The sequence below is a fragment of the Hemicordylus capensis genome, chromosome 5, assembly GCF_027244095.1.
Source record: "Hemicordylus capensis ecotype Gifberg chromosome 5, rHemCap1.1.pri, whole genome shotgun sequence".
Taxonomy (NCBI): domain Eukaryota; kingdom Metazoa; phylum Chordata; class Lepidosauria; order Squamata; family Cordylidae; genus Hemicordylus; species Hemicordylus capensis.
Window position 1 is genome coordinate 209,385,516 of NC_069661.1, and position 25,280 is coordinate 209,410,795.

The 25,280-nt window shown below is 44.1% G+C and overlaps 1 protein-coding gene and 1 long non-coding RNA gene across 8 annotated transcripts in view; one reads left to right on the plus strand and one right to left on the minus strand.

Moving 5' to 3' along the window:
• Positions 1 to 25,280, minus strand: part of LOC128326404 (sodium-coupled monocarboxylate transporter 1-like) — a 92,309-nt gene that overhangs the window by 26,750 nt on the left and 40,279 nt on the right. For all 7 annotated transcript variants that reach the window (XR_008308032.1, XR_008308034.1, XR_008308033.1 and 4 more), the window contains 6 exons: positions 18,478 to 18,618; positions 17,529 to 17,658; positions 13,578 to 13,666; positions 11,991 to 12,103; positions 11,178 to 11,245; positions 2,236 to 2,322 (listed from right to left, as the gene is read on the minus strand). Coding sequence is in view for 4 of the 7 variants with exons in the window: in XM_053253153.1 (XP_053109128.1) it covers positions 2,236 to 2,322; positions 11,178 to 11,245; positions 11,991 to 12,103; positions 13,578 to 13,666; positions 17,529 to 17,658; positions 18,478 to 18,618 (628 nt within the window). In the remaining 3 variants the exon portion in view is untranslated. The remainder of the gene's footprint in view (positions 1 to 2,235; positions 2,323 to 11,177; positions 11,246 to 11,990; positions 12,104 to 13,577; positions 13,667 to 17,528; positions 17,659 to 18,477; positions 18,619 to 25,280) is intronic.
• The window catches only part of LOC128326405 (uncharacterized), a 60,796-nt gene that overhangs the window by 12,465 nt on the left and 23,051 nt on the right, over positions 1 to 25,280 (plus strand). The window lies entirely within an intron of this gene.

Sequence of the window (25,280 nt, forward strand, 5' to 3'; positions counted from 1 at the left end):
CCATGGCAGTTGAAAAGGGACCCACGGGGGCTACGCTCTGATTATGCCCTCCAAGGAGGGATCTCACCAACGTTGAAAAGTCCCTCTGGATGCATTGCAAGACTCCAGATGCCCTCTGGTGGCCTGCAGTGGTATCTCTGGAGATCGGAGAGGAGCGATTTGCAGACACGGTGCCTCCCGACCTTGCCACCAAAAGTCCTTGGTCCGTTGCTGCCAGCGTTAGAAATGGCGCACGGCAACCCCGACGTGCTTGGGAGCGAGGCCGAAGCCTGGCCCATGCTATCCGGCACGGGCCCTTTTTGCACTCTTGCCGAGCTCCTGGTTAGTCTAGCCAGCAGATCTCCCTCGGCAAAATCAGCCTCCATATAAGTTAAAGTGCACATTGGCGTGGCTATTAATGGCAGCGTGGACGGAGGAGGAGAGCCTAACAGCTGAGTCAAGGGTGGAAAGGCCGCTGTATTTCTGCCTTTGGGCAGTAAAATATTCCTAATAGCCTGGGTCCTCTCCATAGACCAAAGGAAGAAAACAGGAGGAAAGAACAGGGGGTGGGGCAGCTGTTTTTCTTTTTAAAGATACACAATGTTAAGATACACAAGGTAATTAGGGCAGCGGGAGGTAAATATAGTAGTAAACAGACAATATAGATGAGAAAGAGATATTTTTAAGAGCTAGAGAAAGTACAACTGCCTAGGAGCGAAGCAGGACTAAAAGAACTGGGTGGGGTTATCCTGCTCGGGCTCTTAAGGCATTTCAACAGTTTCTATTAGTCCTGCCTGGAAGCACGTGGGAAGGGTAACTCACTCAGAGATGGCCTCGGCTCTAGGCAGCAGACAATATAGTTACTTTTCTCTGTAGTGGCTCCAGGTCATCTTTTTTCTAACAGTTTCAAAAAGGTTAAAACTTTTTGTTCCATGGTAATGGTTCAAAAGAGATCATGGATGAGAGTAATAATATCCCTAATTCAGCTTCTAGTTATCTGCCTGGGTACCAAGACTTTAAACCCACAAGCCAATTTTTCTCAGGTTTTTGACAGCGTTGCCCTTATTTTCTAAAGAACTGCAGCAATTCTTACATTGATTGTAGATCCCTTTTAGTAGTAGAAGTGTTAAAGGACTGTGGTCTCTGCAAAGCTATCAGCTTAGGTGACATAAATTCTCCCCAACATTTATTTCAGGTTAAACTGAGTGTATCCCTTAACCTAGACTGTGAAATACTTTGAACAAAATGCTAAACCATGGTTTGGCAACTGGTGAACTCAGGAGACTCAGGCTTGTAAACTTCCTCTCCCATCATGTGGAGCAATATCCTACCTCTATCCTAGTTTAAAGGAAACTAGAGTTTTCCATTTTGTCCAAACCTGCAAACCAGGAATGGAAACCTGGGTGTGATCCTAGTTTTGTAGTTTGCAGAGCAAGTACAAACCATAGTTTGCAAGTTTGGACAAAATAACAGACTTTGAACTGGGTCTCACGATCCGTGAGACCCAGTTTGGGGCAGTGAGCAGGGAGAGAGGGCGAAGCAAGCTCTCCCCGCTCACGAGCGGAGAGGGAGCCCTGGGCGGCCGGATCAGCTGCCCACACGATTGCCGGCTCTGTGACGGAGCCGGCGGGGGCCAGGGAAGCAGGGGCCGCATGGCCCCCGCAAGCCCCAGTATGCCCTGCGCAAGCGCGCAGGGCATACTGGGGAGACCCCCGGAGACTGGAGGCGGCTTTTCGCCTCCCCGCTGGGGGTCTACTCATGAGTAGGTGTGGTGCGAAGCTACGCCGTGGCTACTCACAATTCTAAAAACCAGGTTTGCGGAGCACTCACTCCTCAAACCTGGTTTTTGACCAGGGGTTCTCGAGCGGGTTACCCGCTCTAGAACCACCAGGCTCGCAGCCAAGCCCGGTCGTTCTTACGGTTAACAAAAATCGGGCTAGGCTCTCCTAGCCCAATTTTTGTTAATCGTGAGAACAGCCCCTACAGCTTGTCTAAAAACAGGTTATGAAGGAGGCACAGAGTTGCTTTGTACACAAGAAGGGGGAGGTGGGAGTATGCAAACCCAAGTCTCCTGACTCTGATCACAGAATGCTAAACCACAGTTACATCTGAACCACTCCTTTGTGTGTGTGAAACCACTAAGTAATGGACTCGAGTCATACTCTGAAAGAATTTTTTTAAAGCGATATATAAGATAAGCCCCCACAATAAATATAATTCCAGTTAGCAGCAGTACGATCCAATATGAGTATTTACCTTAGTATTTGCAAAAGGCAAAAACATACCCATGGAAAATACTCCCAAAAGAGGTCCACCAAACAGTCCAAAAACACTGAGTGAAGCCTGAGGAGAAAAAAAATCACGTATTTTGGTAAAGGCAGGAAAAAAACAAAAATAATCTTAGACTTACCATGAATTTCCATCCTTTTCAAAGGATGGATCGCAAACCGCAGTGCGTAGCTCCTCCTACTTTGAGACACTGTTGTATAACTTTATCCCTTTTATGGGAAGAGATCCCAGGTAGTTTGGGGAAATTCGTCGACTTCCAAACTGCCACCAGGCAGAAAATAAACATGCTTTAAACTGCAAAGCAATATCAAGTACCAGAGAGACTGCTGGGGGAGAAGGTGATGCCCTTACAGTATATAGACTACTATTCTGTATATGAAAAGCAATAATTAAACAGAAAATCCATTAATACAAAAGCTTATTTTGTATTACAAATACTGTAATAGTGTAGTAAACAAAGCCCAATTAAGAATACCTACAGTAGACACATATACATAAGCGTGTATGTGTTTTTAACAGAACCATATGGATGTGTGAACATCCTTCCCTCTGTAACATAAACCCTCCTCTGTAACAAAAGCAAACTGCATTGGATGGAGAACAGAGCATCGGTTCACTTACTGTGAAGGCTTCTTCCGGTTGGACATCTCTTTGGGTTATCCCCCTCACATGATCCAAGGCAGGACAGTTTTGATTAGCTAAAAGAAGAAACACACGCCTACTGGAGTCTGAAGGGGCTAACCCTGCCCCAGTGCTTTTGGCCAAGTTGTGAAAGGTGTCACAACAATTTGTCATGCTAACAGGAAACTCAACACAGATAATCATCATAACATATGGTAATAAGATATAAAACTGTAGGATTGCCTTGAACTTTTTAGAGTCATAGAAAAAGTCCACACATTGTGTATTGATGTATAGTATATAGAAGGCTTGGGCCATTTCTAGTTGCAAAACAGAGTACATACTTTCAATAAGATGATCTCCCAGAAATAGAGAAGGACATCAAGCTGGGTGGGCCAAGATGTCCTTGACCATCCAGCAACCAGAAGAAGCCTTCACTACCATGAAGTGAACCAATGCTCCATTCTCAGTTGCTGGGGTCAGTGACATCTATTTGGGACATGCCACAGTTTATTTATTATTTATTTATTATTAAAACTTTTATACCGCCCTTCCAAAAGGCACAGTTGTGAGTCCGCTAGGGAGGGGGCATCCTTGTCTATTCCTGGGGAAGCACCAGCTGCAGCACTCTTCTTCCGAAGGCTGCTTGTGCTGAGGCATAAGTGTCCATTTTGTAATGTCTGGTAAATGTTGAAGGTTACTTCCACGTTGCTACCTTGCAGATTTCTTGCACTGGGGCATATGTGGAAAAAGCAGCCGAGGTTGCTGCCAATCTTGTGGAATAGGCACAAATGTTCGGAGAATTGAGATGTTGTGTCTTGTAAGCCAACACTATGCAGGCCCTAATCAATCTTGCAATGGTCAATGAAGTAACTGCTCTCCCCATGGTACCAGGAAGGAAGGAGGCAAACAGTGAATCCGTGGTTCTGAAAGACGCAGACCTCTTTATATATTTCTTAATGCAACAACACACATCCAACATATGCCACTTTTTCTCCATCTGATGCAAGGGATGTGGACAAATGGAAGGTAGAAAAATGTCCTGTGACTGATGAAATGAATAAGCCACCTTTGTATGTAAAAAGGTGCCACCCGAACTACCCTCACCCCTGATAGAAATATCCTTCTCAGCACCCATGCTGACAGAGGGATTGGTGGAAAGGTGGAAAGAAGCCCCTTTGGCCACTGTGCTGATAATGCGTCTATGTCTTCCACTTCTCCACAGGGGAATCATGAAAAGAACCTGGGTAGTTGTGTGATCCAAGGGGTTGCAAACAAGTCCAACACTGGCATTCCCCATATCTGAGTCAAGTGTAGGAAGACCTTTCAGTTTAGGGACCATTCACCTGGCATCAAGTCCTCCTGACTCAGCCAGTTTGCCAGCTGATTGAGATCCCCTTTTACGTGGTGTGCCGATATAGACATCAGATGACTGTCTGTCCAGTTCAGCAACAGGACTGCTTCTGCATGCAGGGATCTTGATCTTGTTCCACCTTGTCGATTCACATGTGCCTTGGTGGCCGTGTTGTCCGTCTTTATCAGAGCATGGGCATTTTGCAATGGTCGTTGAAATGCTTGCAGAGACAAGTGAATGGCCCTCAGCTCCAGCCAGTTTATGCTGTTGTTCTTTTCCTGCTCTGACAACCTTCCTTGTGCTGAAAACTGTTGACAGTGTGCACCCCATCCCCTGGTGCTGGCATCTGTTGTGACTATCACTTTGGGTAGGTCCAAGAATTGCTTACCCTTCAATAGGTTTTTTAGTATCAACCACCATTGCATCCACCAACGTAACAGGTGCGATAAGGACAGAAGTAATCATCGCTTCCTGGCAATGGCCGCCTGATACAGAAGAAGGAACCATTGCAGCTCTCTCAGGTGGAACCTTGACCAGGGAACCACCTCCTAGGTTGCCACCATTAAGGCCCAGAATCCTTGAAAGTGTCAGCAACAGAACTATTGGAGCAGATAGCGCCACCATTATTTCCTTGATAGTCTGGAATCTGTCCTAAGGAAGAAACAGTTGATCTTCCCTGGTGTCAGTCATTACTCCCAAATGTTGAAACGTGTGATGGAACCATTTGACATTTTATGAAGTTTATAAGGAATCTATGTTCCTGCAACGTTCACAGTGTCCTCTGAGGGTCGCTTTCCGCTATCCTTCCTGAATGTGATTGGACCAGCAAATCATCCAGAAATGCAAATACAGTGGTCCCTCGACTTACGAACTTAATCCATTCCGAATGCACATTCGTAGGTCGAAAAGTTCGTAAGTCAAAAAGCGGTTTCCCATAGGAATGCATTGGAAATGGATTAATTTGTTCCGGAGCCTAGGAAAAAGACCCAGACACCCAGTTTTTTGTGCAAAACTCTTTATCAAGTGCACTTTAAAGGCATGCAAACTGCACAGCAACATTACTTTTCAACAATAAACATTTACAACAGCACTTTATCATTTTTTTGGGACCTGATGCAGGTCACTTCAGGTCACTTTAAAGGCAGGCAGGCACACTCAACATGCCTCAGCCTCAGCCAACATTTCCTCCTGCCTTGCCTGCTTCACAAACCGGTCCATGGTCTGCTGCCTCTGTCTCTTGCGGAGCATTGCTCGCCATGGGGCAACGACCACATTATCAAAGTGCTCCACAGCTTCCTGGGCTGCAGCCTGATCCTCACTGAGATCGTTCACAAAGGTCTGCAGCTCTCCCCACAGTTCGCAGGCCCTCTTATAAGACGACGAAGGCAACTGCCTTGGCTCTTCCTCCTGCTCCTCAGGTGTGTCTGGCTGCACCCCTTGCTGCTCCTGTTCCTGCAGGCTCAACAGGTCCTCAGTGGAAAGTTCAAGGTTGTGTCCCTCGACCAATTCTTCCACGTCCTGTGTTGAAACCTCCAGGCCCATGGTCTGCCCCAGGGAGACGATCTCCTCTACCACGGCCTGCTCCTGTGTGCTGGATTCAGTGGAGGCAACGCAGGCTGCCCACAAGTTCTTCCAGCAACTGTTGAGGTTCCTCTGGCTGACACTGTCCCACGCAGTTTTGATGAGCTGCAGGCAGCTCACGATATCAAAATGGTGCTTCCAGTAGTCAGCCAGAATGATGCCTGACCCATCCGTCATGTCCAGGCAACGCCGGAACAGCTCCCTCATGTACAACTTCTTAAAGTTGGCAATCAGTTGCTGGTCCATCGGCTGGATGAGGGGGGTGATGTTGGGTGGCAGGAAGATGACTCGGATGAACTTGAATTCCTCCGCCAAGTCTTCTTCCAGCCCAGGAGGATGTGCAGGCGCATTGTCCATCAAGAGGATGGCCTTCAGGGTTAGGTTCTTCTCCTGGATGTACCTCCTCACTGTTGGACCAAACACCTGGTTCACCCAGTCCACAAACAGGACCCGTGTGACCCAGGCCTTGGCGTTGGACCGCCACATGACGCTCAGCCTCTCCTTGTTGACTTTGTGCTTCTTGAAAGCATGGGGGTTCTCCGAATGGTAAACCAGCAGAGGCTTTACCTTCAGATCACCCCTGGCGTTTGCACAGAAGAGGAGGGTGAGGCGGTCCTTCATCGGCTTGTGGCCAGGCATCTTGGTCTCCTCCTGTGTGATGAAGGTCCTCCTTGGCATCCTTTTCCAAAAGAGGCCGGTCTCATCACAATTGAAGACCTGCTCTGGAAGGTAGCCCTCAGCAGTCATGGTCTCCAAGAACTCCGTGGCGAATTCTTCCGCTGCAGCCAGATCCGAACTTGCAGCCTCTCCGTGCCGGACGACACTGCGGATACCGGACCTCATCTTGAATTTCTCAAACCACCCGTGGCTTGCCTTGAACTCTTCGTGCGAAGTTCCTGGCTGCTGGGCGATCAGGTCAGCATGCAAGGCCCTGGCCTTGGCACACACGACTGCCGAAGTCACAGTGTCCCCTGCACGCTCCTTCTCGCGGATCCACAGCAGCAGCAACTTCTCCACCTCATCCATGATGGCAGGGCGGTTCTTGGTAAGGATCGTGACACCCTTGGCTGTCTCACGACCCATAATCCTCTCCTTGTCCTTGAGGATGGTCGCAATGGTCGAAGCACTCCTGCCATACTCTCTTGCAAGGTCCACCACTCGCATGCCTTGCTCATGCTGGCGGATGATGTCCTGCTTGACCTCCAAGAGAATCAGCTCCCTCTTGCGCTTCCCGGACTCTGCTGGCTTCTTTGGTGCCATGACGCCACAAACACTAGGAATTAAAAAAAAACATCATTAGGATCCTGAAGACAAAAGAGCAGAAAGTGCACTTTAACATGGCATGGAAAAAAGTTCAGTTTAACCAGACATGCAATTTAGCATCAAGTTGCAAAGAGCAGAAACCAAAAAGAACTCTTAAAACAGCAGAAAGACCAGAAAGCAAAAAGGAGCCTTAAACCTGCTCAGAAAACCTAAACACAACCTCATGGCCAGCCTGAAAAATTTAGCATCAAGGTGCAAGGACCACAGGCAAAGAAAATTTTTTTACACATGGCATGGAAAGAACACCCCCCCACACACACACACACACAAGACGCCCCCCCCCCGCAACCCCCACAGTAAAGAGAAGGAAAATCAACCTACAGTACCTTTCCAGCAGTAGAGAATTGCAGGAAAAAGAAACTCCAACACTCTCCAAGCAACTCCAACTGGCTCCAAATCTCTCTCTCTCTCTCTCTCTCTCTCTCTCTCTCTCTCTCTCTCTCTCTCTCTCCAACGCCACTCCACACCTCCTCACTCCACGCCTCGTAAAAACCACAGAGGTCTGGAAGCATGGCACAGGGGTTTTAAAGCCTCCCATACGCAAAGCGCAATGGGAGAAGCAGTTTTCAGCGAAAAATATTCGGAAAAATTCGTAAGTCGAGGAAACCGCATCTAAAATTCGTAAGTCGAGGAAAACGCATCTAAAACCGCCAACGGTTTTCCGTTCGGATGTCGAAAAATTCGTAAGCGTGCAGCCACTTTTTTCGTTCGTAAGTCGAAAAATTCGGATGTCGAGTAGTTCGTAAGTCGAGGGACCACTGTATCCAGATTCCCTGAAGGCGGAGGTAGGCCATTAGGGGTATCAGTACCTTTGTCTAAACCCATGGGGCCGATGACAGTCCAAACAGACCGATGACAGTCCAAACAGAAGGGCGGCATACTGGTAGTGCCTTCTGGCATACTTGAACCTGAGAAGGTGGCGGCTGCTGCAGTGAATCAGTATGTGCAAGTATGCCTCCTTCAGGTTTATTGATGATAGGAAGTCTAGGTGGTGCAGCACTTCTGCCACAGATCACAGTGATTCCATCCAGAATTTTTCTCACTTGACCCATCGGTTTAAATACTTCAGGTCTAGCACAGCCCTTCTTGACCTGTCCTTTTTGGGGACGGTGAACAAAATAGAAAAGATGCCCTTTCCCTCCTGACAGCGAGGCACTGGTTCCACTGCTGCTGTCTACCAGATGCTGAATGGTCTTTTTGAGCTCTAAGTGCTTTGTAGAAGAGTGAGAGCAGGGCGTTGGAAGGAACCTACTGGAGGAAAGGCATCCAATTCTATTTTGTACCCCTTCTAAACTATGTTGAGGACCCACTCGTCCGTTATTGAAGCATTCCATGCGTGAAAAAACTCCAACAGATGGCTCCCCAGTCGGGGGAGTCCCAAGTCATTGCTGCTGTTTTGTTTGCTTGTCCCAAAGGGTTGTCTATTATTGCACAAGTTCTTGGAGGGAAAATGTTGTCAATTCCAGGATCCCCATTGTGGTCTGAACTCTCTATCTACTTTGGAGAGAAAGGGAATTGGAAACGGTAGATAAGGTGTGGAAAAGACAGGAGAGAAATTTGAGGCTGCCTGGAGCAACGCAGGACAGAAAGGACTGCGGCGAGGTTAGCTCCCTCAGGCTCCAGTAGGTGTGTTTCTTCTTTTAGCTAATCAAAACTGTCCTGCCTTGAAGCATGTGAGGGGGATAACCCAAAGAGATGTTCTTGACCCCAGCAACTGAGAAAGAAGGCTTTTTTGCTTTGATTTTGTTGATTTTTTAATTACAGTTATAGGACAACTTTCTCCCAACTTGGAACTTAGGCAGTATCCGCAGAGTTCCCAGATCCTATTGCGCACCAATCTTTCCAGTCAGAGTTGACTGACTAGAAAGCAATGATCAGAGGCTCTCATTCTATGCTTTGACTGGCTTGCTGTTGTGCTGAGTGTAAGCTATTGTCAAATTGGACAAAGCAACACATTTTTTATTTTTCATAATCTGAGGGTGGGTGGGGACTTATTAAAGACATTTATCTCTAATGCCAATATGCAATTTTCTCTTTGAGAATAGAAAATAAAGGGTATTCGTTGCATCCCTGTTAGAGAGACTGATGTTTGAGTTTAAAAAACACCAACAGTCAGAACATGAGGGCAAATATCCTCAAACTTGGGGAAGAAAAATTAAGCTAATTTCTGCTTCTACTGAAATTAATTACTTCTTCAACTGAGCTATAGTTTCGCCCAAAGAACTCGCAATCAGGTTCAGTCTCGTTCTGGGCTAAGGGCCTTTCTCACAATTAGTGAGAAGGACTACCAGGCGTGTGGAGAGGAAGGCCGCTGAAACTTACCTCCCCTGCAGGCGATTGCTGGGTCCATGCTGGGTGTGTGTATCGCACGCCCAGACAGACACCAGCTGCCCCTTGGCAGCGTGGAGGGTTGGCGGCCAGAACGTGTTGTCCCAGCTCCCGGAAATCTCATAATACACTGCACAAGTGTGGGGTACATTTTGGAGATCCTGCTGGCACTGGCCGGGAGGCTGCTCCTGTGTCGGTGCCACACGGTGCTGACACCTGTGCATTTAGCCTGGTTTAAGGGCACACTCGCACCCTTAACTTCAGCAAACAAGTGGGCCTCTTTGGTGGGTTTGCTGCCAAGGCACCGCCGGCAGCCATGCAGCTGTTCTCATATGCAGCCAAGCCGGGGTTTGCCTGCCTTAGCCCAGTCTTGGCTGCTCGTGAAAACAGCCTCTAAGTTTTTATACTATGTAAGTGCAGAAAGCTCCAAAGAAGTTTCTGGAATTGTCATTATATGTAGCAACCATGCCTAGTCCGTATAATTGTCAAAGCAAACTTGAGAATGAATATTAATCTTTGGAACTACATACTAACCTGGGAGTAGCTCCCACTGATCACAATGAGGTTTATTTCTGAGTAAACATGCTTAGTATGTGCACATTTCAGCAGCTCCTTTTAGACAGTATTAATTAACGTAAGTATTAAGGTAAAGTGTGCCGTCAAGTCGGTGACGACTCCTGGCAAACTCAAAGCCCTGTGGTTGTCTTTGTTAGAATACAGGAGGGGTTGACCATTGTCATCTCCCATGCAGTATGAGATGGTGCCTTTCAGCATCTTCCTATATCACTGCTGCCTGATATAGGTGTTTCCCTTTTCCAAGTATGGGGAGGGCATCCGTGATACGATGGGTTGTCAATCACTGCATGCTCCGAGACAGGGCCAATGATATTTGAGTATGCACAAGACTCCCTCTATCGAGCCCCGGTATACCCAGTTCTGGTCCTGTCTTCGCTCCGGGACAGTCCTTTTCTCTGGCTCAGCTTATTTTTTCTCCTACCTTCTGCTGTGTGCAAGGGGGGGAAAGGAGTTGTGGCAATTACAGTCGGTGAATCTTTGCGGTGTTATTCTGTAGATTGTGTCTGGTCAGTTCATTGTTGGTGTGCAGTTGCTATACTCCATGGAGATAGCACACACAGGAGATATGCTGCGGGGTTCCCTCTCTGAAGGACCCCTTTCTGATGCCCCATATCAGTAGGGATTCGAACCGGCAACCTCTGGCTTGCTATGTTGGAGATGGAGTTCCAGTGCATCAACCTTTTGCACCAACTATCCTAATGACCACTAGGGGCACTGGGAGTAGAGACAATGAGTAAAGGTCTCCCTATCTGTCCCTACTCTATGACCCCTGATCTGACTCTTCAGCACTTCCTGTGCTGAGTCACAATCTTTCCTTTCCTCTTAGAGAGTAGATGGAAACATCTCTCTCTCTCCTTAGATTAGATTTAGGTCCTTTAGATTAGAATTAGGTCTTTCCTATCCAAGTGTACTTAACCAATAAATACTTAGTATTTAGTTCTACAAGAATCTCCATGTGTTTTCTCTAAATAGCTGCAACAACTAAGCCATCCTCTGCTACCTACTCTGTAACTGGAGTGTGTGCTCTCTTCCCTAGCACTCTGCTGTTTACCTACTGGGGGTAAAATTAACAACCCCCAACATGCTAGTCAAGTCATTTTCCCAATGCGCATAGCCATTAACTCACCTGTAACAAGCTGCTCACAACAGATGCCACTGCAGCCATGGAAAGGCATACTGCACCAAACAACAGATCTAAACAGATTATTTATACAAATGTTTATAAGGTTTATTCAAATAGGTCATCTGATTGAAAAATTTAAGAAGGTATCACTTATTTTTCACGCTGCTAATAAGACAGCAAACATGGCTGTTAGGATTTAAATAATAATGCTAGGATTTGCTTCTGGAATGGCAAAAAAAAAACAGAATGCCATTTTCCTTTCTTCCCTTTGTGGAAGGTCAGTATGAAAATAAAAAGCATGCACCAAATGCTATTTATGTGTGTATTTGGTGGGTTTAAAGATAGAATTAGAATACAGAACAACAGACATAGTTTTGTTGTGCCACTTATTTTTTCACATTTTGAAGAAAAATAGCTCACTGTGTATGTTTTGTTATGTACAATTTATGAGTGCTGTAGGAAATCTCAGGCCCATTATGTATATCATTCCTTTCCTCATTTCTGAACAGTGTATCAAATGGTGCACTGGAGCTAAATTCACAAACTTGATGCATCCGCATGCTTAGATGACAAACAAAAATGCTGCTGCTGCCTTTTACAGAAAAAGTTCTGACATATGGCTCAGATAGAGACAAAAAAGGCAAACCAGCCGGAACATTTTTCTGGCCAGCTGGCAACCCTTCTGCTTGTTAATGCACTCGAAGGATTCTATGATAATTGTGCAGGAATAATTTTCCTTTATAGAAATCATGATCATTTAACCACTCATTTTCACAAGCTGTGTCTAGAAGCTGGAAAATATCTCCACAAACTTACTCAGTCCCATGGAAATAGCTGATAGGTGTCCTTCAGACTTTGGTGACAAATATGGTATAATGAAGTCCTCTACAGTTACAGCAGCTAACGAATTGATGCTAGAAGACACTGTACTAAAGAACATAAAAGTAAAATATTCTAAATGATGTATGGTCATCAACTATGATTTTGCAAGTCTTTAAAAACTGGGACAATGAAAACAAAAGTAGCTGATTCAGTTAGCAGGAGAAATTGTGACTAGGGGCAAAACATAACATCCATTATCTGAGTCATGATCGAGTCTGTTTTAAATTTTAAGGTAGCCACCAGTATTCCTGCAACTGCACTGACTCCCGATTCACTTCTGGGTTCAATTCAAGATGTTAGTTACCTTTAAAGCCTTAGACAACTTGGGCCTAAACTACCTGAAGGATGGCTTCCTTCTGTGTTAACCAGCTCATTCTCTATAATCATCTGGGGAGGTCCTCCTGTATATGTCCCACCTTTATCGGAGGGATAGTTGGTAGGTACACAGGAGAGAGCCATCTCATGTGCAGTGCCCAGGTTGTGGGGCTCTCTCCTTCCTGATCCATCTTGCCTTGGTGGATCTTGCCTCTCCTTCCTGATCCATCCACCTTGGTGCACAAAGTGCATTTAGGAGTGTTCCTGGGTTCCATTTAAGCTGCGTTGCTGGCAAATAAACATACTGTTGAACTAATATAATGTAGCAATAGTAATAGCACTTACATTTATATACCGCTCTATAGCTGGAAGCTCTCTAAGCGGTTTACAATGATTTAGCATATTGCCCCCAACATTCTGGGTACTCATTTTACCGACCTCGGAAGTATAGAAGGCTGAGTCAACCTTGAGCCCCTGGTCAGGATCGAAATGTAACCTTCTGGTTACAGGGCGGCAGTTTTACCACTGCGCCACCAGGGGCTCTGGTGGAACTTCCTATATCATAAAACTTGGATCTATGGCTTCAAACAAGTGAGGATTTTTTATTATTAAACTCTATTTTGAATTGTGCATGACTTCCTAGCATACAACACTTTAAGGTCATATCTACAACCATGAGGGGGTGGGGAGGGTGAGGTGGGGAAAGGCAGGGATGAACCCACCTTCCCCCCAGATGACTCCGAGCAGAGCAGATCACTGGAGGCAAGGGAAACAAGTCCTAGCCTCCAGGAATCCCAAAATGTACCACGCAAGCAGTGCAGTGCATCAGGGGATTCCCTTGTGAGTCAGGCACTCTAGGTGCCCAAATCTGTGTGATAATTCACACAAACCCAGACCATGGGTAAAGGGTGCTCTCACATCCTTTAAACCAGGTAAAAAACCTGGGCTAACAAGGGAGGCAGTGCCAGGATTGGCCTCGATCCCGGTGCTTCACAGAACCCAGGTAGGGCTGCTTGTGTGAATAGCCTCTTTGTTTACTTCCCTTACCTGCTTCAGTATTATGATTATGATTCTAAATCAGATTAATTTACTGAATGATTAAGGCAGAAGAGAGTTGAGAGATTCTTGATTAGCATAAAATGATGAGCTAGATTTCAGTAGTAACTTTTCAGAATCTAGCCCAGTGTTGTCATGGTGTTAACTTACCTTAATGTTGCACTGTAGGTCCCAGCCACAAAAAGTCCTGTAATTCCTGGAAAATCACCCAATATGTCCAATACCAAATATGGCATGAGCTGAAAAATTCCATCATTGAAATAGTATTAATCCTTCATTATCATTTTTATTCTGTTCTAGACTTTAAAAGCATATATAACCTGAATTTAAAATCTTATCTCGATTTTTTGAAATGTTATGATCCTTATGGATGTGCAGTTCTGCTGATGCCCTGGTGGAGACCTGGAATAGGGATCTTAGCAGGGCAGTAGACACTTTTATTCATTCATTCATTCATTCATTCATTCATTCATTTAATTAATATACTACCTAACTCCAAAGGCTCTAAGAGGTTTACAAAAACAAACAATAGAAACATAATAAAAACCAACTATTAAACAACTATTAAATTTAAAACATTCAAAGATTACTAAAAGCCTGGCTAAAAAGTTGTGTCTTAAGGGCTTTTTAAAAGGCTGGTAAAGAAGCCTTCGGGGGTGGGACTGAGGGCTTGGGTTGTATCGTGGGTGGGTGGAGGTTTGGGTTAAAGGGCTGTTTTTATTGCCCTGAGTTGTGCCAGGCCTAGTTGTCGAGATGTGCTTGGGATCTCCTGAGGGGGCTGATGCAGGGGGTGCACCAGGCAGCCTTATTGCAGCTATTGCTGTAGTGGTGGGGAATAGAAGAATTGGCGCTGGCAGAACAGCTGGCCATTACAGGGGAAGAAAAATTAGTAATTTAGTAACTATTTCTACTTCCAACTGTTCTGACAACTCTCAGGCCTTGGGGAGCAGCACCAACTATCCACAGAGCCTGGCCTTGCTCCTTTGTAATGCCAGGTCAGTTCAGAATAAGACCAAAATTGTCCATGATTTGATCATGGATGAGGAAGCTGACCTGGCATGTATAACTGAGACCTGGTTGTGGGAGGCGAGTGGCCCAGTGTGGGCTCAGCTTCTCCCTCCAGGTTACTCTGCTGTGGAGCAGGTTAGGGGAAGTAGGCAGAGGGGTGGAGTGGCTGTGGTCCATAAGGATACTATCTCCCTTACCAGGGCCCCTGTGAGACAGTTGACTTATATTGAGTGTGTATTTCTGAGGCTGGGAACTAGGAATAGATTGGGGATTTGGTTGGTGTACTGTTCACCCCGCTGCCCAACTGACTCCCTAACTGAGCTGACGGAGCTGGTTGCGGAATTGGTGTTGGAGTCTCCCAGGCTCTTGGTGCTGGGGGACTTCAATATCCACTTTGGGGCTGGCTTGTCTGGTTCAGCTCAGGAGTTCATAGCAGCCATGACAACTATGGGCCTTTCCCAATTAATTTCTGAACCAACTCATGTTGCCGGCCACACACTCAATTTAAGTCTTCTGTTCAGATCAGGGGGTGTTCCATGGATGGGGGATCCAGTGGTTACCCCATGTCATGGACGGACCACTACCTGGTTAAAGTTTGTATCAGGTCACAACCCACCCCTACAGGGGTAATAGACCTATTAGGATTGGTCCACCCAAAAAGGCTGCTGGACCCAGTAGGTTTCCAAAAGGCCTTGGAGGGTTTTGATGTTAGTACGGCCGATGATTCTGTCGATGCCCTGGTGGGAACCTGGAACAGAGAACTCACCAGGGCAGTAGATATGATTGCTCCTAAGCTTCTCTCCAGGCCTGCTTCTAAGATGGCCCCCTGGTATACCGAGGAGTTGCGGGGGATGAAGTGGCTTGGTAGCTGACTGGAACGCAAGTGGAGGAGAACTTGGCTCGAATCTGACAGGATGCAGCATAGAACCCATTTGAAGACTTACACAATGGCAGTGCGTGCAACAAAAAAGAGTTTTTGGTCAGCACGCATTGCGTCTGCGGGTTTACATGCGGCAGAGTTATCCCGGGTTGTGAGGAGTATAATTGCTGCTCCTTCTGCCTCAAATCAGCTCCCGGAGATACTCTGCTGTGAAGCCTTTAGCGAGTTCTTTGTGGATAAAATCTCCTGTATTTGGGCCGACTTGGACTCCACTATTTCTGCAGGGTCTGTGAGGGAGGTATCCAGCGATCCCTCTTGCAGTGTTAGGTTGGATCAGTTTCAATCTGTGACTCCTGATGACGTGGACAAGCTGCTTGGAGCGGTATGGCCTACCACGTTCTCTGGATCCTTGCCCAACTTGGCTGCTTTGATCTAGCGGAGAGATTGTTGAAGATGGCCGAGTTAATATAATAAATGCATCGCTGAGGGAGGGTAGGGTGCCTCCTTGTTTGAAGGAGACAATAGTTAGACTTCTTCCTAAGAAGCCTTCCCTGGATCCCTCAGCGATGGATAGTTACAGGCCAATCTCCAATCTCCCTTGGTTGGGCAAGGTAATCGAGAGGGTAGTGGCCAACCAGCTCCAGGCGGTTTTGGAGGATACTGATTATCTAGACCCATTTCAAACTGGCTTTAGAACGGCCTAAGGGGCTGAGCCAGCCTTGGTCGGCCTGATGGATGACCTTACCGTGGAATCAACAGAGGGAGTGTGACTCTGCTGGTCCTCTTGGATCTCTCAGCGGCGTTCAATACCATTGACCATGGTATCCTTCTGGGTCGCCTGGGGGAGTTGGGAATAGGAGGCACTGCTTTGCAGTGGTTCCGTTCCTATCTCTTGGGTAGATCCCAGATGGTGGAGCTTGGTGACAGTCACTCCTCAAAGCAGGATCTGTTATATGGAGTCCCCCAGGGCTCCATTCTGTCACCAGTGCTTTTCAATATCTACATGAAACTGCTGGGTGAGGTCATCAGGAGATTTGGTGCTGGGTGTTACCAGTATGCTGATGACACCCCAATCTAATTCTCTTCAGGAAATGGCACTCATTCTCTAAATGCCTGTCTACAGGCAGTAATGGGCTGGATGAGGGATAACAAAACTGAAGCCAAGAAAGACAGAGGTGCTCATTGTGGGGGCTCAGAATCTGAGGGGTGAGTTAGATCTTCCTGTGCTGGATGGGGTTACACTCCCTCAGAAGGAGCAGGTGCGCAGCTTGGGAGTACTCCTGGACTCAGGCCTCACCCTGGTATCTCAGGTGGAGGCCATGGCCAGGAGTGCTTTCTATCAGCTTTGGCTGATTTGACAGCTGCCCCCATTCCTTGAAGATGATGACCCCAAAACATTGGTGCACCAGCTGGAACCTCCCAGCATGACTATTGCAATGAGCTCTATGTAGGGCTGCCTTTGTATGTAGTTCGGAAACTTCAATTAGTTCAGAATGCAGCAGCCAGACTGGTCTCTGGGGTTACCCGGAGAGACCATATTACGCCTGTTTTGAAACAATTGCACTGGCTGCCGATATGTTTCCGGGCAAAATACAAAGTCCTGGTTATTACCTTTAAAGCCCTGAACAGCTTAGGCCCGAGTTACCTTAGAGAGCTCCTTCTGCGTGATCCCCATCGCACATTAAGGTCATCTGAGAAGGTTCGTCTCCAGTTACCACCAGCTTGTCTGGTGGCGACTCAGAGGTGGGCCTTCTCTATAGCTGCTCCAGGGATGTGGAATGCACTCCCTGCGGAAATCCGTAATTTGAATTCTCTATTAGCCTTCAGGAGAGCCCTTAAAATGTATCTGTTTGGCCTGTCTTTCCAGGGTTTTTTAATTGGTTTTAATTTTTTAACCCAGTTTTAGGCTTTTTAATTACTGCAATTGTTTAGTTGTTGTTTTAAAATGTTTTTGATTGTTAATTGTTGTAGTATTATTTTTTAATTTTTGTTTTAGCTCTTTACTGCTTTAATGGTTTGTTTTAATTGTAAACTGCCCTGAGCCATTTTGGAAGGGCGGTATCAAAATCAAATCAAATCAAATCAAATCAAATAAATAAATAAATAAATAGTTGTTTTTTCCAATGTATCTACTTATAAGGAAGATACAAAAACAAAAACCTTGATCAAATTCAATTTTGGATTTAAACATTTCACATGTCAGTATACTAAACCTGATCTGGTACTTTCACAATCTGTGCAGTCCATGGGTCGCAATCCTTGTATATAGAGTACATGGAGAGTCCACACAACACTACACAACAGAGAATTAACCAGAGTGCTAAAAGATTTATATACAGAGAGCTGCAAGAAAAAAGTGCAAAAGTTAGAAAAAGTTATTCTTGATGAAATTATGAGTAAGTAGAACAGTATTGCCATATTATGCACTAAGACATCATTATATGCTCAGCAGCCAAATGAAGCAAAGGTTTGCTACATATAAACACACTGGCAACCTTTTAAAAATATTTTAAAATATATGTGGTTCTGAAGATCCTTAAGTGTATGGAACTGACATATGACAACAAATTCATATGGTCATTAGTTGAATCCTGGCTACCGGAAAACAACAGGTTGTTTACCTGTAACTTTGGTTCTTCTACATGGTCTCTGTGGTTCATACCAATAGACACATAGCCAGTTTACATACCTGACAGCAAGAGCAGCTGAGATTCACTGGAACAACTACTGGAGCACTGCCTTCTCAAAGGCAGTGTCTCAGCTTGCTCTTGCTTGCTGATCCAGAGCATAATGAGTGATGAAGGTTGAGAGCCATGCCCAGGTGGCAGCCTAGCACATGTTCTCCAAAGGCAACAATTTGTTGAAAGTCGTTGATATGGCAACAGCCCATTAGAGTGACTTTGTACAATAATTGGGGGTGGTTTCTTTGCTGGCTGATAGTCTTAAAGGAATACATCCTTTGTAAGGAATTCCACTAAATGGCAAATAACTCAGCAATTGCTCCAATCCAGGAAAGGTGATCCGCGGACTAAACATCTTATCTACCACTAATATATCAAAGTCCACATCAACTATTCTCACAAGTAGGAGAATGTGTTCAGCTGACTGATGTACATGAGGATCACTGGATTACACTAATGAATGTACAATATATTAACTTACAGTTTTGCATGAACTTGTGTTTTGCAAGCAAGGTATCGCTGAACTTGACACTGATTTATTCCATACACTGTAAGCCAGGTAAAAGTGCCACCAATTGTGACTGTCCAGAAAGTATGCCTTTGCAAAGGGTCTGGGTTAAAGCTAAATGGAAGAAAAGCAGGGGTGGGGAGAGACTTTACTGTCATGGAATGAGCTTAAGACTTCAGTAGAAAAAAGAGTAAAAAGACTTCTCCACAAGTACTCAGAGCTAATTTTCTGAAGCCTGTCAGTCAGCAAGGTAATGCTGAGCTTCAGCATGTAGACAGCCAATCAAACACAAAGGAGGAGGGTCTTCACCTTCTCCATCCCTTTCTGCACTGGACAAATTGCTGAGGGCACATCGGCTTCAAGCTAGCAAACTTCAGATGGGGAGCAAATCATGCAGCTGCAGCTTGGGGAAGCAGGAGGACTCTGAGTATTCCCTAGGAGCTCTTCAAGTACCTCAAGGGGTACTAGTAATCCCGTTGGGGACCTCTGAGATAGAGTAGGTATTAAAAGTTAGTACCAATATTTTCTCAATTTATTTCCTTAGCTCCTCTCTATATGAATGTTCATAAACTAATTTTTGGATAATTAAACTGTTGTGTTCTGGTTTGGGTAGTTTCTAATTAATCTTATTTCACCCCATGTTAATGCCTTAGTCTCTTTAGCCAAGCAATGACAAAAGTGTGTGCTCTAGGGCAGGGGTTCCCAACATTTCTTAACAAGTTTACCCCTTCTGTTGAAAACCTTCAGCTCAAGTACCCCACAGAGACAGAGAGAGACAGAGAGAGAACACAAATTTAAATATGTATTCATTTATATTTATATACTGCCTGATATGTGTATCCCTGGGTGGTGTACATAATTGAAAATACAACAAATATAAAACAGGATAAAATAATTAAAACAATTTTACAGAATAAAAAAAGTTTGAAAATAATGAATTAACTAAAGCCTGAGAGAACAGATGTGTCTTAAGGGTCTTTTTAAAAACAACCAGAAATGGAGAAGGTCTTATTTTGACAGGAAGTGCACTCTAGAGCCTTGGGGCAGCCACAGAGAAGGCCTGGTCCCGAGTAGCCACCACTCAAGCCAGTGGCAACTGTAAACAGACCTCTCCAGATGTTCTTAATAGGTAGGAGCTGGAAGAGTTCATGGCAAAGGAGGCGCTCTCTTAAATACCCTGGACGTTTAAGGTGGAACCAAGAAACCTAGGCTCCATCACTAGATTAAGGAAAACTATTGTTTTGCATGAGGAAGCTTTGAAAGAGATTTAGGACCTTGGTACAACACATGGGTTGAATCTAAAGAAAACAAAACCTGATTAAGTGCAGTTTACATCAATAAGGTAAGAAAGTCATGACTAATTTAAGATACATTTATTTCAGAGGTGCTTAATCAGGATTAACTTTCTTTGGATGAAACCCAACAGAAGCACTAAACAATTACCACCTAAGAAAATTAATACTGAGCCCCTTTGGCAGTCCTGCATGTAGGAGCTATAAAATTTCCAAATTATTATTATTATTATTATTATTATTATTATTATTATTATTATTATTATTTCTTGTTTACACAGTCAGACAGGTGTTATTGACTGGTTTGTTTTATCCAGACATCGAGTCCTTCCCAAGGACCTGGGATGCCAGAATTTTATTATCAATTGTTATAGATATCGTTGCAGAATATAGGCTGTTCCCAGTAAAGCTGCTTTTTATAACTGGCTGATGGTGATTTCTGTGGCCCCTATGGTGTTGAGGTGCTCTTCAAGGTCTTTTGGAACTGCACCCAGGGCGCCAATTACCACCGGGATTATTTTGGTCTTTTTCTGCCACAGCCTTTCAATTTCAATTTGTAGATCTTTGTATTTGGTGATTTTTTCTATTTCTTTTTCTTCTATTCTGCTATCCCCTGGTATTGCTATGTCAATTATTTTGACTTGTTTTTCTTTCTTCTCGACTACAGTTATATCTGGTGTATTGTGTGGCAGATGCTTGTCTGTTTGTAGTCGGAAGTCCCATAATATTTTTACATCTTCATTTTCTTCAACTTTTTCAATTCTATGGTCCCACCAATTTCTGGCCACAGGTAGCTTGTATTTTTTGCAGATGTTATTATTATTATTTTTTATTATTTTATACAGTCAGACAGGTGTTATTGACTGGTTTGTTTTATCCAGACATCGAGTCCTTCCCAAGGACCTGGGATGCCAGAATTTTATTGTCAATGTTGTTGCTGTTATAGGTATCATCGCAGAATATAGGCTGTTCCCAGTAAAGCTGCTTTTTGTAATTGGCTGATGGTGATTTCTGTGGCCCCTATGGTGTTGAGGTGCTCTTCAGGGTCTTTTGGAACTGCACCCAGGGCACCAATTACCACTGGGATTATTTGGGTCTTTTTCTGCCACAGCCTTTCAATTTCAATTTGTAGATCTTTGTATTTGGTGATTTTTTCTATTTCTTTTTCTTCTATTTTGCTATCCCCTGGTATTGCTATGTCGATTATTTTGACTTGTTTTTCTTTCTTCTCGACTACAGTTCTATCTGGTGTATTGTGTGGCAGATGTTTGTCTGTTTGTAGTCGGAAGTCCCATAATATTTTTACATCTTCATTTTCTTCAACTTTTTCAATTTTATGGTCCCACCAATTTTTGGCTACAGGTAGCTTGTATTTTTTGCAGATGTTCCAGTGTATCATCCCTGCTACTTTGTCATGCCTTTGTTTGTAGTCAGTCTGTAAACCCTCTGTTTCTTTCTTCAAGTTGCCATTCTTAAGCCATTGCCAGGTCTTGGTGATGTCTGATTTTCCATTTATATTGTGCAAATATTGACCATGCAGTGGCTTATTTTTCCATTTTTCTGCTCGGTTCTAGACTTGTTCTTTCTTGAAGGCCTGCTTTGTTTCATTGGTGTTGAACAGATTCGCATTATTGACCATTTGAAGTGCATCTTCTTCACTGTCCTTGATATATTCTTCAAGGCCTCTTTTCTCTTCCTCTACTGTTTGATGGACATGCAGCATTCCTCTTCCCCCTGAGCTGCGAGGGAGGTATAGCCTATCTACATCACTGCGGGGGTGCAGAGCATGATTGAGGGTCATGATTTTCCTGGTCTTACGATCTAGCGTCTCTAGCTCTGCCTGGGTCCAGTCTATTATTCCTGCAGTGTATCTGATAACAGGTATAGACCAGGTGTTTATGGCTTGTATGGTGTTCCTGTCATTGAGTTTGGACTTGAGGATTTTTCTAACTCTCCTGATGTATTCACTTCCAATTTTTCTTTTAACTTCAGTATGTGTGATGTTATCAGCCTGGAGAATGCCCAGGTATTTGTAATGTTCTTTCTCTTCCAGGTTCTTGATCTTGCTTCCATTGGGCAGTTCTATTCCTTCTGTTTTTCTTATTTTCCCTCTGTTCATTATTAATGCAGCACACTTGTCTAGTCCAAACTCCATTGCTATATCGCTACTGAATATACTGACAGTGTTTAGCAGTGATTCGATTTCTGACTGGGACTTTCCATACAACCTCAGATTGTCCATGTACAACAGATGGTTGATTTTACTTGATGTTTGAGATGTTTGGTATCCGAGGCCTGTTCTGTTTAGTATTTGTGAAAGTGGAGTCACGGTGATTACAAACAACAGAGGGGATAGTGAATCCCCTTGGAAAATGCCTCTTCTAATGCTAACCTGTCCAAGTGTCTCGCCATTGATTGTTAACTGTGTACTCCACATGCTCATTGCTTTTTTTAATAAATATCTGAATGTTTTTGCTGACACCAGTTGTTTCTAAACATTTTAGTATCCATGTGTGAGGCAATGAATCGAAGACTTTCTTGTAGTCAATCCATGCAACACTTAGATTGGTTTTTCTTCTCTTGCAATTTTCTAAAATGATTTTGTCAATCAGCAGCTGGTCTTTTGTGCCTCTGGTGTTCGGGCAATTTCCTTTCTGTTCAACTGGAAACTGTTTGTTAGTTAATAAGTGTTGCATCACTTCAACTGCTATTATTCCAGTTAATAATTTGAACATGGTTGGCAGACAGGTTATTGGTCTATAATTACTTGGAACTGCACCTTTTGCTGGGTCTTTCATTATGAGATGAGTTTTCCCAGTTGTTAGCCATTGTTCAATATCACCTCCTTGCCAAATGTGATTGAACTGTTTTGATAGTTGTTTATGAAGGCTTGTTAGGTGCTTAAGCCAAAAGCCATGCAGTTCATCGTCGCCTCTTTCACTTATTAATTCTGGTGTTATTATTAGATCTTGCATTTGTTGGTTACATTTTTTTACCTCTTTCATCCAGCCTGCTTTTTTATTATAATCTATTGGATTGTCCCATAATTTCCCCCAGAATTGCACTGTTTCTTCTTTATTTGGTGTTTCTACGTTTCTTGCAGTTTCTACTTCTGTGCTTTAGTAGAAACATCTCTGATTCGACTGGAATTGGAGATTCTGCCTGTGTTGTGTAGTTCTGGCTTCATATCTGATAATTTTCTTTGACACTGCTGTTATTTGCTGCTTTATTATTTCCAGGACTTCTCTAATTTTCCTTGAATCTAGGTGGTATTTTTGGATCAGATACTGTTTGGTGTTTTCATTTTTCAGCTTCTTGTCTTTCATATCTTTCAGTTTACTAGCATCTGATCTAAGCCTGGAGATTTTATTTTCTAATCTAATCTTCCATTTAGGTGATATACTACTTTCTTTTTTTACAGGTCCATTGATCTTATATCCGAGCTCTTGTGTTGTTATTGTTGCTGCACTGTACATTAGTTGGTTTGTTTCTTGCAAATTCTTGGATGTTATTTCTGCATGTGCAGCACTGACATCTTTTAATACCTGAGCAAGTTGTTTTTTGGCAACTGTTTTTAGAGCTGGAAGTCGAACCCTGGTGGTTGTTTGGTTCATGTGCTCAGTTATTTTTTGCTTTCGTTCTTGTTGCTTTTCTGTTAAACGGCATTTGGGTTTTTGAGGTGAAGGCAAAGGGGAGGTTGCCTGGTTTTGATTTTGAAACAGTTCAGCAACAGTGGCATCCTCTATTTCCAACACCTCCTCCACCTGCGCCTGAGCAACTGCTTCATTTGGTGGTAATTCTTCTTCCATGTCTTGAGCCTGTGTTGCTCTTTGCAGTTCTTCCAGCTCAACTCCTGTGAATACTTTATTTCTTATTATGAATCTTCTCTGGTCTGCTAGCCTTTGTTCTGTTATTTCTGTATCTGGATGCTTCTCTTTCCAAATTTGGTACATTCTTTTAAAATAACCTCTTCTAGTTGGACTAGACTTGTAATAGCAGATCATTATTTCCTTGTTGGCATTTTTCGTATTTTTTTTTTCGGTTAAGCGACGTTTCTTCCAGTAACTTTGCTGTCTTCAGCCCTGGTTGCTCAACTGAAGATCCTGAGTCCCGTTGCCCACTTGCCACCAGATGTCCAGGGACTCCAGCACCTGGCGTGGTCCTTGTTGACCCGGGCAATGACCAATCCGGTATAGATTTATTAAAGTTACGTCTCACCATATTGTTGATGGGAGAGGCACTCTTTGTCTGGCTCCTCTGGTGAGACCTGTCCAGTATGGTTGGACCTCTGGCATAGCTCTCACCTTCCTCAGAGCACGCAAGCCCCACAACCACGCCAAGGTAGTGCCTCACTGGGGGTATTATTATTATTATTATTATTATTATTATTATTATTATTACATTTATATCCCGCTCTTCCTCCAAGGAGTCCTGAGCGGTGTACTACATACTTGAGTTTCTCCTCACAACAACCCTGTGAAGTAGGTTAGGCTGAGAGAGAAGTGACTGGCCCAGAGTCACCCAGTTAGTATCAAATGTGCTGTCAAAGCAGATTCTTAGGGTCAAACCAAACATGACACTAAATGCATCATTTGTACTTTCAGATTTTGTTTTTTCTTTATTAAAACAACAGCCATGGGAGGACTGTAAAATGCAGGGAGTAAAAGGCAGTAAAAACAGGGAAGAGGCATTTATTTCTTTTCCCTCAGGCAACAGTTCTTATGGAAATTCCACCTCTAAAGTTCCAAAACAAACCACTCTGTTAGAGTCTATTGGCATCAATGAAATCATCCTTCCAGAATTTATAGCAGTTTTGGGAAGAGAGAGGCATTTTAGTCAGGACTGCTGTAGAAAAGGAAAAGGGTAAATGAATTCTCCCCACAGTTACAAGTCTGTTTGAGGGCCTCTGCTGCTCATGCGAATAAAGGAAAAAAGTCCAGCATACACACATCGTATTTATCATCATGTCTGTTTGACCCTTGGTAAACTGGACTTGGAAAGCCTTGATATAATCTGCTGGCTGAAATTTTCTTAAACAACAAGAAGATAAACAAAAGCTCTTTGTACCTGAATGATTTCAACTTAACATATGAATCTGCATTCTACAGAGTCAGACCACTAGTCTGAGTAAAGAGGCACCTTTTTAAAGTGGCAATTCTCCATATTTAGCAGGGGGAGAGCAACTGGGCCTATCCATCCCCAGCATAGCATTCCTTCAGCATCTGTTGCTGGGGTTTATCTTGCGTTTCTTTTTTAGATTGTGAGCCCTTTGAGGACAAGGAGCCATTTTATTTATTTATTTATATCTATGTAAACCGCTTTGAAAACTTTTGTTGAAAAGTGGTATATAAATATTCGTCGTATTCGTATTGGAGACTCAGACATGCTGTGGGCTGTTTCATGGAGCCCGCCAGGGAATAAAGAGTTCCACTTGATGGCAGCAGTAAAGTTCAAAAGGTGAGAAAAGCAAGAGGTTGGGGTTCT